The sequence below is a fragment of the Psittacula echo genome (assembly GCF_963264785.1).
Source record: "Psittacula echo genome assembly, chromosome: 5".
NCBI lineage: Eukaryota > Metazoa > Chordata > Aves > Psittaciformes > Psittacidae > Psittacula > Psittacula echo.
In genome coordinates this window covers 47,817,948-47,830,785 of record NC_137739.1, presented here as the reverse complement: position 1 = coordinate 47,830,785, position 12,838 = coordinate 47,817,948, and the positions used below count along the sequence as shown (strand labels likewise).

The 12,838-nt window shown below is 36.2% G+C and overlaps 1 protein-coding gene across 1 annotated transcript in view; it reads left to right on the top strand.

The window, feature by feature from the left end:
- The window catches only part of PRKD1 (protein kinase D1), a 140,568-nt gene extending 128,215 nt beyond the window's left edge, over positions 1 to 12,353 (top strand). The window contains exons 16-18 of the mRNA XM_080619139.1: positions 6 to 273; positions 9,282 to 9,367; positions 11,533 to 12,353. Of these exons, the coding sequence (XP_080475265.1) occupies positions 6 to 273; positions 9,282 to 9,367; positions 11,533 to 11,751 (573 nt within the window). The 3' untranslated portion in view covers positions 11,752 to 12,353. The remainder of the gene's footprint in view (positions 1 to 5; positions 274 to 9,281; positions 9,368 to 11,532) is intronic.
- The last annotated feature ends 485 nt before the right edge of the window (positions 12,354 to 12,838 follow it).

Below are 12,838 nucleotides of genomic sequence, written 5' to 3'. Positions count from 1 at the left end.
AACAGGTAAAACTTTGTGATTTTGGCTTTGCTCGAATCATTGGAGAGAAATCATTTCGGCGCTCAGTTGTAGGAACGCCAGCTTACCTTGCTCCAGAAGTGCTGAGAAACAAAGGCTATAACAGATCTCTGGATATGTGGTCTGTGGGTGTCATCATTTATGTAAGCCTCAGCGGTACCTTTCCATTCAATGAAGATGAAGACATACATGACCAGATCCAGAATGCCGCTTTCATGTATCCACCTAATCCATGGAAAGAAATTTCTCATGAAGGTAATATCTGTTTGTAGCTAATTTTGTATAAATGCTAAAAAAAGTAGTTGTATTTTGCTTTATGCTTTTCTTCCCTACACATACCAATGTATAGTGTGTGTAAATTGAAATTTCAAGGTACTGTAATGTGCCATAATGTACTGTGTCTGTTTTGTGCCAGCAGCTGCTTTAGACATTTCATGCAGAGCATGTGTAGACTGCATATGGCGTAAGTCCTCTAGCATTGGATCTGTTGGAATGTCCTGAAGGAGGCACATAGCCACCTACAGATTAAGTTGCTATAGAATCTTGTGGGGCGCCTCACCTGCTGGAAATGGTGTTGTTTTATACTTACTTCTGTACCTGCTCTTTCAAATCTAGTGCCTCTTCAGTCTTTTTCTCACTCTACATGTGTCAGTAATTTAGTTTCCATTTAGTAGGATGCTGTACCCTGATAGTCTTGCTGTGGAGAAGATAAAAAAGATTGAACAATCCCAAGTAGATGAGGTTTCAAGAACAGTGTGAGAAAGTGTCATAAAAGAGACTTCCTGCTTGGAGGGAAAGCTTAGAGATAACCAATGAGACTTTTGAAACTGGAGTTCTGGTCAATGGCATCAAAGGCTTTTGATAGTAAAAGAACAATAAGAATAATTCACTATGAACATCTTTACAGAAGGTAAATGAATTCTATTAAAGATGTCTCTAAATACAACTAAGTAGGGCACTTAAAAATATAAGTTCTGTTTTCACCAACATTTTTTTGTACATAGCAGACAATTTCAGGCAGCTGGATTTTCTTTGGGTTTTTTTTTTCTTTTTTAAATCATTGTGTCCTTTTTGCGAGATTGCTTCATAAGTCTTAAAGTGAAGGAAACATTATCAGATTCTTATCTTTTATTCTGAATTGTATTATGTACTGAATTAAATTCAAATATTAGGATTTTATTTTTTACAGTACAGTTTTTCTCGGTTTCAAGTGACATGTTTAACTTACGTGTTAAGTGTAGCCTAGAGAAGTGTGCCTACTGCTTACTATATTATATATTATAGCTGTTTGAGACTCAGTTGAAAAACACTTGGAGTATTGTCATTTTATCTCAGTGGCAGATGAAATCTGATGAGATCTGTTGGGGTTTAAAAAAATAATTAAAAAAAGCAGCTATAAATCTGCACAGTTACACACTAAAGTCCTCCTGAACCTTGACACACTTCTGATATGTAAGCTGACAGAATCTGTTGGCAGCAGTGCTCTATCTGGCACTAGAGATAAGCAAATAGCAGTCAACACAGAAGAGACTGCAAGAAATCATCTCCCACAGGTTCCTACTGTGGTAGACAGAAGATCAATTTCTACATTCAAAGGTGAAGATGCAGTAGAGCACCTACAGGAAGCTTACCTACTGGGATGTTATCGCTCCTCTTACAGAATTGCAGCCTTAATTAAGAGTTAATGGATATGTTGTTAATGGATATGTCTGCAAACATGCAGAAGGGGGGAAAGAACACACTTCAACAGATTACTAAGTTAAAATCGGCTTATATACTGTAGTTTTATTATGTGTTTTAAATTGCTAGCTATTGAGCCACTCTGTTGAATGAAAGCTTGAAAAATCTGAATGAATCCATTATGTCAAAATATTATTTGATAATGCTAATTCTTAGAGCTCAAAATTGTATTCAAACTCCAGATTACATAGGGGAAATAAGGAAATGTTTTTCTCATGTCAGCTGTTCTGGTCCACACTCCTGCGCAGGTCACAAGAGGGGCAGTGCATGGGCCCTGGGGACCTGCTCGCTCCATCCACTTTCCATTATCTATGACCACATAGCATGGTTGAAATGCAGATCTGTCCCTGGTATCCTAACACATCCAATCTGAATTACAATTCTGAACAGTGCCATGATAACTGATGCTACAAATGGCTGAAGCATTTGTGGGGAAACAGATGATCTTAAAGGTTTTATGAAGTTGTTTACTAAACATTGCGAATAAAAACAATTTGAAAGTCTACATGTGTTCAAATGTAAACTGTCTTAAAATGAAGCTCATTTTAAGGTAAATACACTGGGGCTTATAAACACCTGTACGCTAGGTGTTCTGAATCTGCAAAATTCAATCAGAGAAATAGTTTCAATCCCAACAGGTTGCTTTTGTGCACTTAAAAATCTTACTTTAGCTTGTCCTAGGCTCTTCCAGCTTCCCAAAGAGATTAAGCTAATGAATTGGGTATTAGCCTGCCATATCTTTTCAGTTGTTCTTTTTGCCATTTATTCTTGATCGCTGAACATTTTTCAACAGAAGTTTTAACACACAGGACTATGATTACTTTTTTTTTTTTTTTTTAATTTTTATATGAAAAGATGCATAGTAGATTTCTTTTAAAGGTATGGTAGATTTCTTATTTAACTATTTTGTGAAATTTGCATCATAGCAATAATTCTCCTAAGAAGACAGTAATTATCATCAGCTAGTTCTTCCACTCAAACTTGTTAGGGAGTTGTATCACAGTGTGGAACATGATGCTGCTGTGGAATCTGACAAAGTCTATGTTAATAAACATTGATCAGCCAATTCCTTTCAAGCTGCTATGATTGAAATTGCTTTTTGTCATGAAGGATCTATACAGATATTTTCTTGCAAAAAGCATTATTCTTTGTTTTAAAATTAAAACAAGGTAATTTAAGTGATTTTTACTTACAAGAAAGAAAAAGTGTTGAAGATCCAGCAGGTAGTCCAATTTAATTGACTTTTAGAAACTTGTGCAAATACTTGACAGAACATTAACACATTACAACCACAGTCTTCAAGAAGCCTTCAAACAAAGTTTTGCTGCATTGGCATAGCAGTGAAAAATTGAAATCAAAATTGATTAGACAAGTATTGTCCCAGAAAAAAATAAATGCAAAATACATACTATGTTTAATGCAGGTAAGAAAGGTCTTTTTAAAGTGTTATGCTATGTGAATTTGAAATATGACAGCCATTTGTCAAAAGGCTGCCATAAATAAAACTAATGTAGATACTCTTCTCCTTATCTCAATTACTTATTGCTTTCTTCTCATACAGTGCTGGATCTAAGCACTCTTTAACAATGCACTCTATGAATTGTACGTTATGAATTGTACATTACAGCTATATTTTAAAAGCATACCTTCATCCAGAGACTATATTACATGCCTCAATTCAGTGAACTTGGAAGATCTAGGCTACCATCTAAAAGAATTACCTCCGATCTGTGCATGCCAATAAAAATGCTCAGGTTCTCTGACCTTATAGAATGCAATATGTATGACTGTTAGTTCTTTTTTTACTGCTAAAATATGTCAGTACTGGCTGCTATGAATGTGTATAATATGATAATCCTAGAAACTCTGTTGTGGAATAGTGAGAAGTGGTAGAAGGAATTATATATCAATTTGAGGTAAAAAAAAAAAAAAAAGGAAAAAATGTTTATTCGAACCTATTGAAATGTTTATTCAAACCTATTGAAATATTTATTCAAACCTATTGCTGCCTATAGCAACATCCTGCTTGATGCACAAAGCAGCTGATGGCAGATAAGACAATAGATGTGTGTGGGGAGGGTGTTCACTTCACAACTGTACCAAGTTAGGATCACAAACGTATGCAGCTGGTATGCCTTCACTACCCGCTTCTCAAACCACAGGAACTTGTTTGCTTGAATTTCTGTGTATGTGCTTTTACTGGATCTGTAAATGTTTCAAAAGTTACAGAATTTTGATCTTGTTCTGCAATTTTCAGTTCAGATTAAGGTACATGATTGTCACCAAAGTGTATTGCCAGTGTCCGTGTAGCAATGACTTTATTAAAGGGCATATAATTTATCGTAGAATGGCTAATGAAAGCAATGTTAGGAATTTTTGCATGCCTATCACAAAAATCAACACTGAGGAAAGCAGAACAGCACACAAACCTTTCCTTTCTTGCTTATGACTTACCCTGTCTCAAAGAGCCAAATTGAATGTAAAACTTCTCTCAAGTGTAGTTATTTTAGTGCTCTTTTCAGACCACAACTCATGTAAAAAAAATTAAGAATAGCTAAAATTAGGTTTTGCCATGTTTATTTCTATTTTTATTCTAATCAGAGAGGAACTAAAAGCTCAGATGCTTTACCTTCTAGCAAGATCACATATTTCTTTGCATTTAATGGATAGTGCACAAATAAGGTGAATGATGTGGTGTTTATCACCACTTTGGTTTTAGTGCTCAGTTGATGCTTTTTCTGATGTTACCAAGCAATAGCATGCTAATTTTCCAGTGGGAATGCAGAGGCTACCAAAACTTTAAAAGGGAAGTGAAAAAAAAAAAGAGGTAGGTCACACCTAAACATTGTGTCTGGAAAAGCAACAACAGTGGTAAAGTAGTCTAACTGTTCCATTTTGTGTTCCTTATTCAGTTACTGGTCTTAAGGTAAAACTAAATTGGCTTTTAAAATTGTAAACTGCACTTGATAAGGCAATAGATTTTTAAAAACACATAACCTATAACAGTTTAAACTGCATGAATATATAAATAATACACTTAAAGTACAGGAGGTTCAGAGCGAAAAGATATGGGAAGAAGTTGTATTTTGGAGGAAAATCATGTCATGAATATAATAGTGTGGTCTGTGGTAATTTATTTTCTGGAGAATTCTGTGGCATTTTCTAGCAATTTTAAAAATAAAAAAAACTACAGTCACAAGCCAGGAAAGAAGGCACAATCCATTTGAGGATAATATTTTTCAGTATCTAATGTCCTTCAGTAGCTATCAACAGTTCTGTCTTCTCTGCCACTCAGGAATGTGGTCTAGTCGTGAACAGTGACTCTTTTTACTCCATAATGTGTCTGTGTGATGTCATAACATCTGGATTAACCTCATCAGCTCTTTCTCCTGAGAAATTCTAGATTTTTTGAGTAATGCTTTGTCTGTCCTCTTCCTCCATTAAAACTTAGCCTATAAAAACTAACACTTTTTCAATTTTTTTTTTCAACTGGATATCCATTCAGAATATTTCTGCAAGCATCGTTTCCCAAAGCTTAGCCCTCATGCACGAAATCCTTTCTCTAACTTCACCAAATCCAATTGCTTTACATTGTAAGGTTTGTCAGAGGTCTCACAGATTCCTCCGTAGGGAATCCTGATTTCCACCCCTGCTAAGTGGCTGCATTTTCCACCTTTTTCCAATACCTTCCATTTTTTGTGTTTGTATGTCTAAATGGAACTGTGAAATGTTACTCTAGAGAGAGCGTTTCTGTGATAAACTTTGGGTTTTGTCACAGCTATTCAACATCCTGTCACCCAATCTGCTGTTTCTGTTCCATCTTCAATGATTGTCAAGCCAGCTTACATTTCTAAATTCACTGAATTGCTGTATGACAATTCAGACTTCAGGGTGGAATTTTGTTAGATATTCATACAAAGGAATCTGCTTGCAGAATTCTTTCCTATTTTATAGTTTTAAATTTCACATCTGTCAAGCATGAAGGCTGTTTTCAACAGTGGGACTGTTCATTTCCAATTTTGACCTTGCAGTCCGCCAAGTTTGCATCATCTCAAAAGATTTGTTTTGGCTTATCTACATGTTGTATATAAAGACAGTACTCCCTGAAGGATCTTATCTGCCTATTAGTGTATTTTATCTAGTGTGTCTTCACTAGAAGGTGAATTAGGTAGCGGATGTCCTACAATGTGCTATGTCAAGCTTTGGATTATTCATGCTGTGTTTTGTTCTGTTGTGGAATTTTCATAAATCATTGTATTCATAATTATATTTTCATCAGCTGCCAACACAGCTATTACTAGTAGCCTGATGAGCTATGCAATGTGCACACTGTTGATTAGGTGCTTCACATTACTTCATACTGTTAAATAATTTGGCAAGAAACAATGCAATTTCTTACATGCATTAAATTTGATCATGGTATGCCTGTTACACTGATTTTGAGTCAGAAATAAATACCCAAGCTGCCTTCAAGCCAGTATTTATTTAGACTTTTTTCAGCATAATGTGAATAGAAACTCATTTCACACATTAATGAGAAAGTCACATGAACGAGCATTAAATACAAGAAGGTCAAATGCATGTTATACCTCAAAGATGCTCTACCTCAGTAAATGTTTAACTAGCTGTTTAAGGTCTTGGCTATACTTACATGTTTGCTAGGATAGATTACTGTTAGAAAATCTCTCTCTTACAGACATGCAGTTTATAATGATAAAGCTTTTTTTTTGTTTTTTTTTTGATAGTACTGCAGAATCCATGTCCCTAAAAATAATAATCTCTGCCAGTTGAAAATTCAACTTCTGCAAAAATAATTTGTCTCAACAAAGCGGCACTTACCAGCAGTAGGGAAGGGGTTTATGTGTATGAAAAAATTATACCCCTAATCAATAGAGCTATAATCAGAAGACCCCAGGATCTAGAAAGTCCAAAGTTTTGTATTAATGGCAGCAGCTTAATTTTTTCCAAGTGGTAGATATAAAAGTAGCTAACATTATGGGTGTACTTTAAAAATTATGAACTGAGTTAATCTTTTGTTAATTTAGGACTGCTTTTCTTTATATTCTTAAGGTGATTCCTTTTTTATAACATGAAAAAGTCTGTGTAGTAGGACTAAATGAATGGTAGGTTCAGAATAGTGTTTTCAGATATTTCATAAACTTTTTTGTTAATGTGTGTCACATCCTAAGTGAATTAAAGCAGTCATCCCTATGAAAACTATAATTGCTATGTGTTAATTTAATACGTAGTGTGAAAATTGTAACTGTGTCTTTACTACAGTTCATTATTTGCCATACAGATAAACTGCTATGAGCAGTTTAGAAACACGAAACTCAGCTCTGGTTCTTCCCTGTAAAATGCAACTAAAGAAAATAAGGAGGCATAGAGCTTCTTAAAGCTGGATTTGAATCTCTCGATGGATATCCTGCTGAACGATAACCTAAATGACCAGTAGTCATGCTACTGGAGTAGTTGGTTTGTTTATCCCCTCTAACAAAGTCTGCAGCTTGTGGAACTTGATAAGCCCTCAGCTGGCTGCTGCTATCCTTAAATCATGGGAAGTAAACAGGAGCCCATAAAAGTGTTAGAAAAAGCAGTACCATAATCCTCTCAGAGCTTTCATTCAAGTTGCTTTCTTGGTGATAACCTGTTGGATTTCTGTAGATGATGTGCAGACCATAGGTGATCTTTCTTAACACTCTGCATTTATTGAATTATTGATTTTACAGGAAAATATTGTCAAACCTTATAAAGCTCCTAAAATGTCTGACAAGGATTACTTTAAAATGTGACTTAAAAAATACTCAAGTCTGTAATGAAAATTCATAAAATTTACTGTAAAATGCAGTGTAGTTGCTACCCTTTTTTCAAACCTGCTTTATCTTCTTAGACTGAAAAATTTAATGTCCTAACAGTAGATGTCGCAATTTGGTTCCCTGAATCACACTTGAGTTGTATGTCAAAACTAAGTGTTAGTACCTTCCAAATTTTATTCTCTCTGCAGTGTTTTTAAGCAGTACAACTTAAAATGTAATCATTAAGCTGTTAATTATATGGGGTTTTTTTAATTCAGAAATTGAGTCAACATGTGCATCTTATATGTACTGTACGTATGTACTGTGCATCTTATATGAACTGTAGCCAGACCAGACTATGTTAGGTAGTGGCTGTCAGGATACTCTCAGGACACCATGGGGCTTTTGTAAGCTGAAACAGAGAGAATAACCAGGATCTTTCCTCATTTCCTTTAAATAGTCCCACAGAACCCATCAGTGTCTGAACCTCTACAATTAAACACCACTTAAATTCAGAATTTTCTCATTAACAGATTCTTCCAGATCTCTAAAGAAATCCTTTAATCCTTCAGTTCCAGCACTCAGTCTGTCTGTATTGAACTCCCTAGCTTCTGCTTTCCTTTACACAGCACTGTCCTTTTGTTGCTTTGCCACCACCTATTCTTTGCATCCTGACTTCTGATACTTAGAACTCTTATGCCTAAGAAATTGCTTTACTTGAATTGCATGATTTCCTGGTAAAAAGTACCAAATGCTTTTTGCTGTTGAAACTTGATCTCTTTTGAACTACATAAAGATGTAAACCAGCATACTTTGGACAAGTCAAGAGATACTGTAATGAAATGGGAAAGCTGCACTAATACTATAAGTCCTAGTGGCCAGTCAGTTATTCTAAAACAATAAGCTTCCCCCAGGCCACATGCCGAACATTTAACACCACCTAGAACAGAATTTAACCTTTCATGATACACGTTTTTCTCTCTTATTTAAAAAAAAAAAAATAAAAAAAAAAAATTAAAAAGAAACACGGTTTTAGTAGATGCTGTCAAAGCTTAGCAGCATCCCAGAGATTTTTCCAAATGGGACACTCGGTACAGCTCCATGCACTGGTCATTGACTCATGGAGCTCTTCCCTTCAGGTACCACTGAGCACATACCTGTAACCCCAGAGAATCATTGACTCCTTCAGAAATACAGAAAATAAGAAATTTGTAAAGAATCCTGCTCGCTTTTATCAAACACTCTACTGCTGACTGGCAGGTAGAAGCAATCCTCTATTCAAAAGCTTAGTGTTGCAAGACTTAGTGACTTCAAAACCTGATTCCTTGCCTGGGAAGGTGCTGCTGTCGGTCATCATATATACAGATGTGTTTACTGTAGTACCTGAAGAATATTGTAGTCCTCACTTACATGAGATCTTTTTCATTTGAACAGGAACTTAGTGAGAATTATCCTCAGTCATTGCTGTGTGCCTCTGAATGAAGGTGTAGACTATGCTAGCTAGCAGGTAACTTTAGTAAAATAGTTATAATCCCGTTAGGAAGGGTTGCATGGGTACCTTCAAGGACATCAAATCTGATTGCAGTTTGTAAAAGACTGAAATAAGAAGGGATAACTGTCCTCCTTTTACATCTGCCATGTCTCTTTGTATCTCTGGTTTGCATGTCCTAGTTAAAAAAAAAAAAATACATATTTAAACTGACATTTTTCAATATTATTTCTTTTCAGCTATTGATCTCATAAATAATCTGTTGCAAGTGAAAATGAGAAAGCGCTACAGTGTGGACAAAACGTTAAGCCACCCGTGGTTACAGGTATTGCTACAAATCCATGTTTTTTGTTATGCATTTAGTTTTTAAGTATGTAAAAATTTTCATCTTTAAGCGCAGTAGAATCTAAGCAAATCTACAGACCTGTAGATGTTTTCAGATCCTGAGGACCTTATCTTCCTTCTCCAATTTGCCTACAGATTTTCGTTAATTTCTGAAGTATTAGATTTCAATACTAAACTCTCTCATGTTTTCAAAATCCACCACAAAAATATTTTTATCTTGGTTGTCCACTGAGAACATGATGTATAAAAAAACCCCTTATAGTCATTTGATGTACATTATCTCATTGCCTGGAGTCCACCCCAATTCACTTCTTATTAAAACTAATCAATGGGCTTTCACTTCACAGTCATCAGAAGAAATAGTGAAGTTGTATGCTTTCTAGGAAAATTCATTAGCCACCTCCAGTTGATATTTCCCATTAAAAACTGAAATGTTAGGAATTTTTGAGATTCTAGCAGCCACTGTCTTCTGCTCCTCATATGTTAATTTTTTGGGTCTGACAGCAGCCAAATCACTGCAAGTTAAAAGCCTAAGCTAGAACCAGTGTAGTGAGCAGACAGGCCCTGTTCCACTGCCCCCAGCCAGGGAGCAGGGTAGGCTGCCTGGGGAGTGCCCTAGGCCTGGGCACTTTGGACCCCTCCCTGGGGATGGGGACAGGCTGAGTCCAGGCTGGGACAGCAGCCCATGGGATCTCCCAAAGGATTCACATCTGAGTAAGTAATCATGGCAAAGGCATAGCACAAATGAGATGCATAATCCACAATCCCAAATGAATCTTTATCCAAACTGAAAACTGAGTCCTGCTCCAGTACCTTATGACCTGCTGGTATAAAGGGAAAGGGCTGCAGCCTCTCACTCTGCAACCTGCCTTCCCCCAGGGGATGTTTTTTCTGGGCTTGCTTTTTAACTCCTAGATTTCTTGTCACTCTCCAGTCTTTTTCCTTCTCTTCTCCCTGACAATGATTGCGGAATGTATTTGTCTAAGACTTTGGAGACCTGAGAGGTGATCTGGGCTAAGATCTGCAGCAAGGATGCTGGCTGTCTCACATGATGAGACAGAGTCCTTCACCTTTCTACATCCACTTTTATCACCATGCAGTGGTGAGTGGGGGTAAACTAAGGTGAGGCATTACTGCATCAGGTCTAGCACCATGGATGAGTACTTTTTCCCCAAGAGACCAATACTGTGGGCTAAGGAAAGATAACAGTGGTGCGAGTAGAGGTGAATTCTGAGAGGATATCTGTGTTTGAAGTAGGCCAAAGCATGTCAAATACTGAGAATGAAGGCTTTAATGCATTTACAGTGTGGGGGCTTTCTTTTGCTTTGGCTAGGTGACCAGGGTTATGTCTTAGGTTGAGACAAGGTGAAGGAGAAAAAAAGAAAACTGGATACAGGATTGTGAGCTGAGGCTAGTCTGCATGGGGCTATGATTGGCTTTATTACTACAGCTTCATTTACACTTTGGGTGGGAATAAGAAAATAAAATATTAAACTCAAGATATACTTTAGGCAGATGACAGACTGCAGAGCATGGTGGTCTAAACAGTGTGAGAATCAAACCAGTTTCCAGCTTTACTGTTGACTATCACAGATTTCCAAAGTACCTTGATGTTTAGATTAATGTCTCTTTGAGCACGACAGTAATTGCCTAAATTTGGAAAAGCAAATGTTTTCTAGCTCAGGCTAAGTTCACATTCTGATAGCGATCAACTGTCTTCACTAGCTGATAAAGATCACTAGGATGTACACGCATGATATAGATATTTCTTCTTTCTCATTCACCTTGTGACTAGTGTCAGGAATTGTTTTACAACCATGTCTCACTTAGATATTATGGAAATCTGTAGACTATCCATACATTTTGCAAAACTACCAGTAACATCTCCATATATACTATATATACTATATATACTTAAGATAGAGGTTAATAAAATTAACTTATCGAACAATCAATAGATTGAGAAAACATATCTCTATAGGCAGATTTCATATTTATTAATGATAAGATTTTTTTCATTCTGGAGTAATAGGAATGCGTGACCTTTAGATTGCAGAGTTAACAGCACTTTGCATAATCTTGATAGTAGCAGGGAACATAATTTATTTCAGGAAATTTGAAATTATTGCTGTTATTCTGTTTCAGGACTACCAAACCTGGTTAGATTTAAGGGAACTTGAATGTAAAATGGGGGAACGTTACATCACCCATGAAAGTGATGACTCCCGATGGGAACAGTATTCAGGAGAACATGGTTTGCACTATCCAGCACACCTTATCAGTCCACGTGCTAACCATAATGAAAACACCAAGCTAGAAGAAACAGAAATGAAAGCCCTCAGTGAGCGTGTCAGCATCCTTTAAGTTGTATCCCCTCTAATCTGTCAAAACACTGTGGAATTAATAAATACATACGGTCAGGTTTAACGTTTGCCTTGCAGAACTGCCATTATTTTCTGTCAGATGGGAACAAAGCTGTTATGCTGTTACACTGTTGATGTATCTGAGTTGCCAAGACAAATCAACAGAAACATTTTTGTGTGACCAACTGTGTTGTATTTACAAAAGTTCCCAGAAACACTAAACTTGTTATTGTGAATGATTCATGTTGTATTTAATGTATTAAAACCTGTCTCCACGGTGCCTTTGCAAGCTAGTGTTTTTCTTACTTGAGACTCATTTTGGTAAGAGAGAACTTTCCCATGAGGATCTGGGGGGTTTTTGTGCATCGTTAGTATCATAAGCAAACTCTTGAAGAGTAGATTATAACTGCTGTTCTGTGAACAACTTCTACTTTGATAAAAGCTTTATTTAGTGTTGAAAAAATAGAAGCAAAAAATAATTAATTGCATAGCACTGTACAGTTTCAAATCCTATAACTTGTGTGTATATGTTTGTGTGTGTGTGTATGTAGATACACACACACACACAGTATAACTTGCTTTTAAGCCTAAACGCCTTAGTAATGTAAACTGCAGCATGTCGGTTGTATTTCTCCTTTTCTTAAAATATTCTTCTCTAATATGAATATTCTCTAAAATGTACATTCAGAAGCTAAATAACTTGTTGACTTTGTGTATGTTTTCAATAAAAATCATGTTAAAATGGGTTGATTTCGTTAATCTTTCTGTTTAAAATATCCCTGGAATGGCATCAGAAGTAGGTGGAGTAATTTAGTTCAGCATTAAGAAGCCTGTGTAGAGGTAGGTAGGAAAATGCTACCAGCTAACCTGCATACCTATAAAACATATTTTGTAAGAACCTACTTGGACTGATTTTATATCACAAGTTCAATCAGTTTTGAAACATACTGGGGCAGTGAGGGAGTTGAGGACACATTAATGGGGATTTAGTTTTTAGAGAAGTGTGCTGCTTCTTCTTTTCCACTGACTTCCATTGAACTGACAGGGTAATATGGATCTCTCCTGAAAAGTTTAAAGATACTAATTTT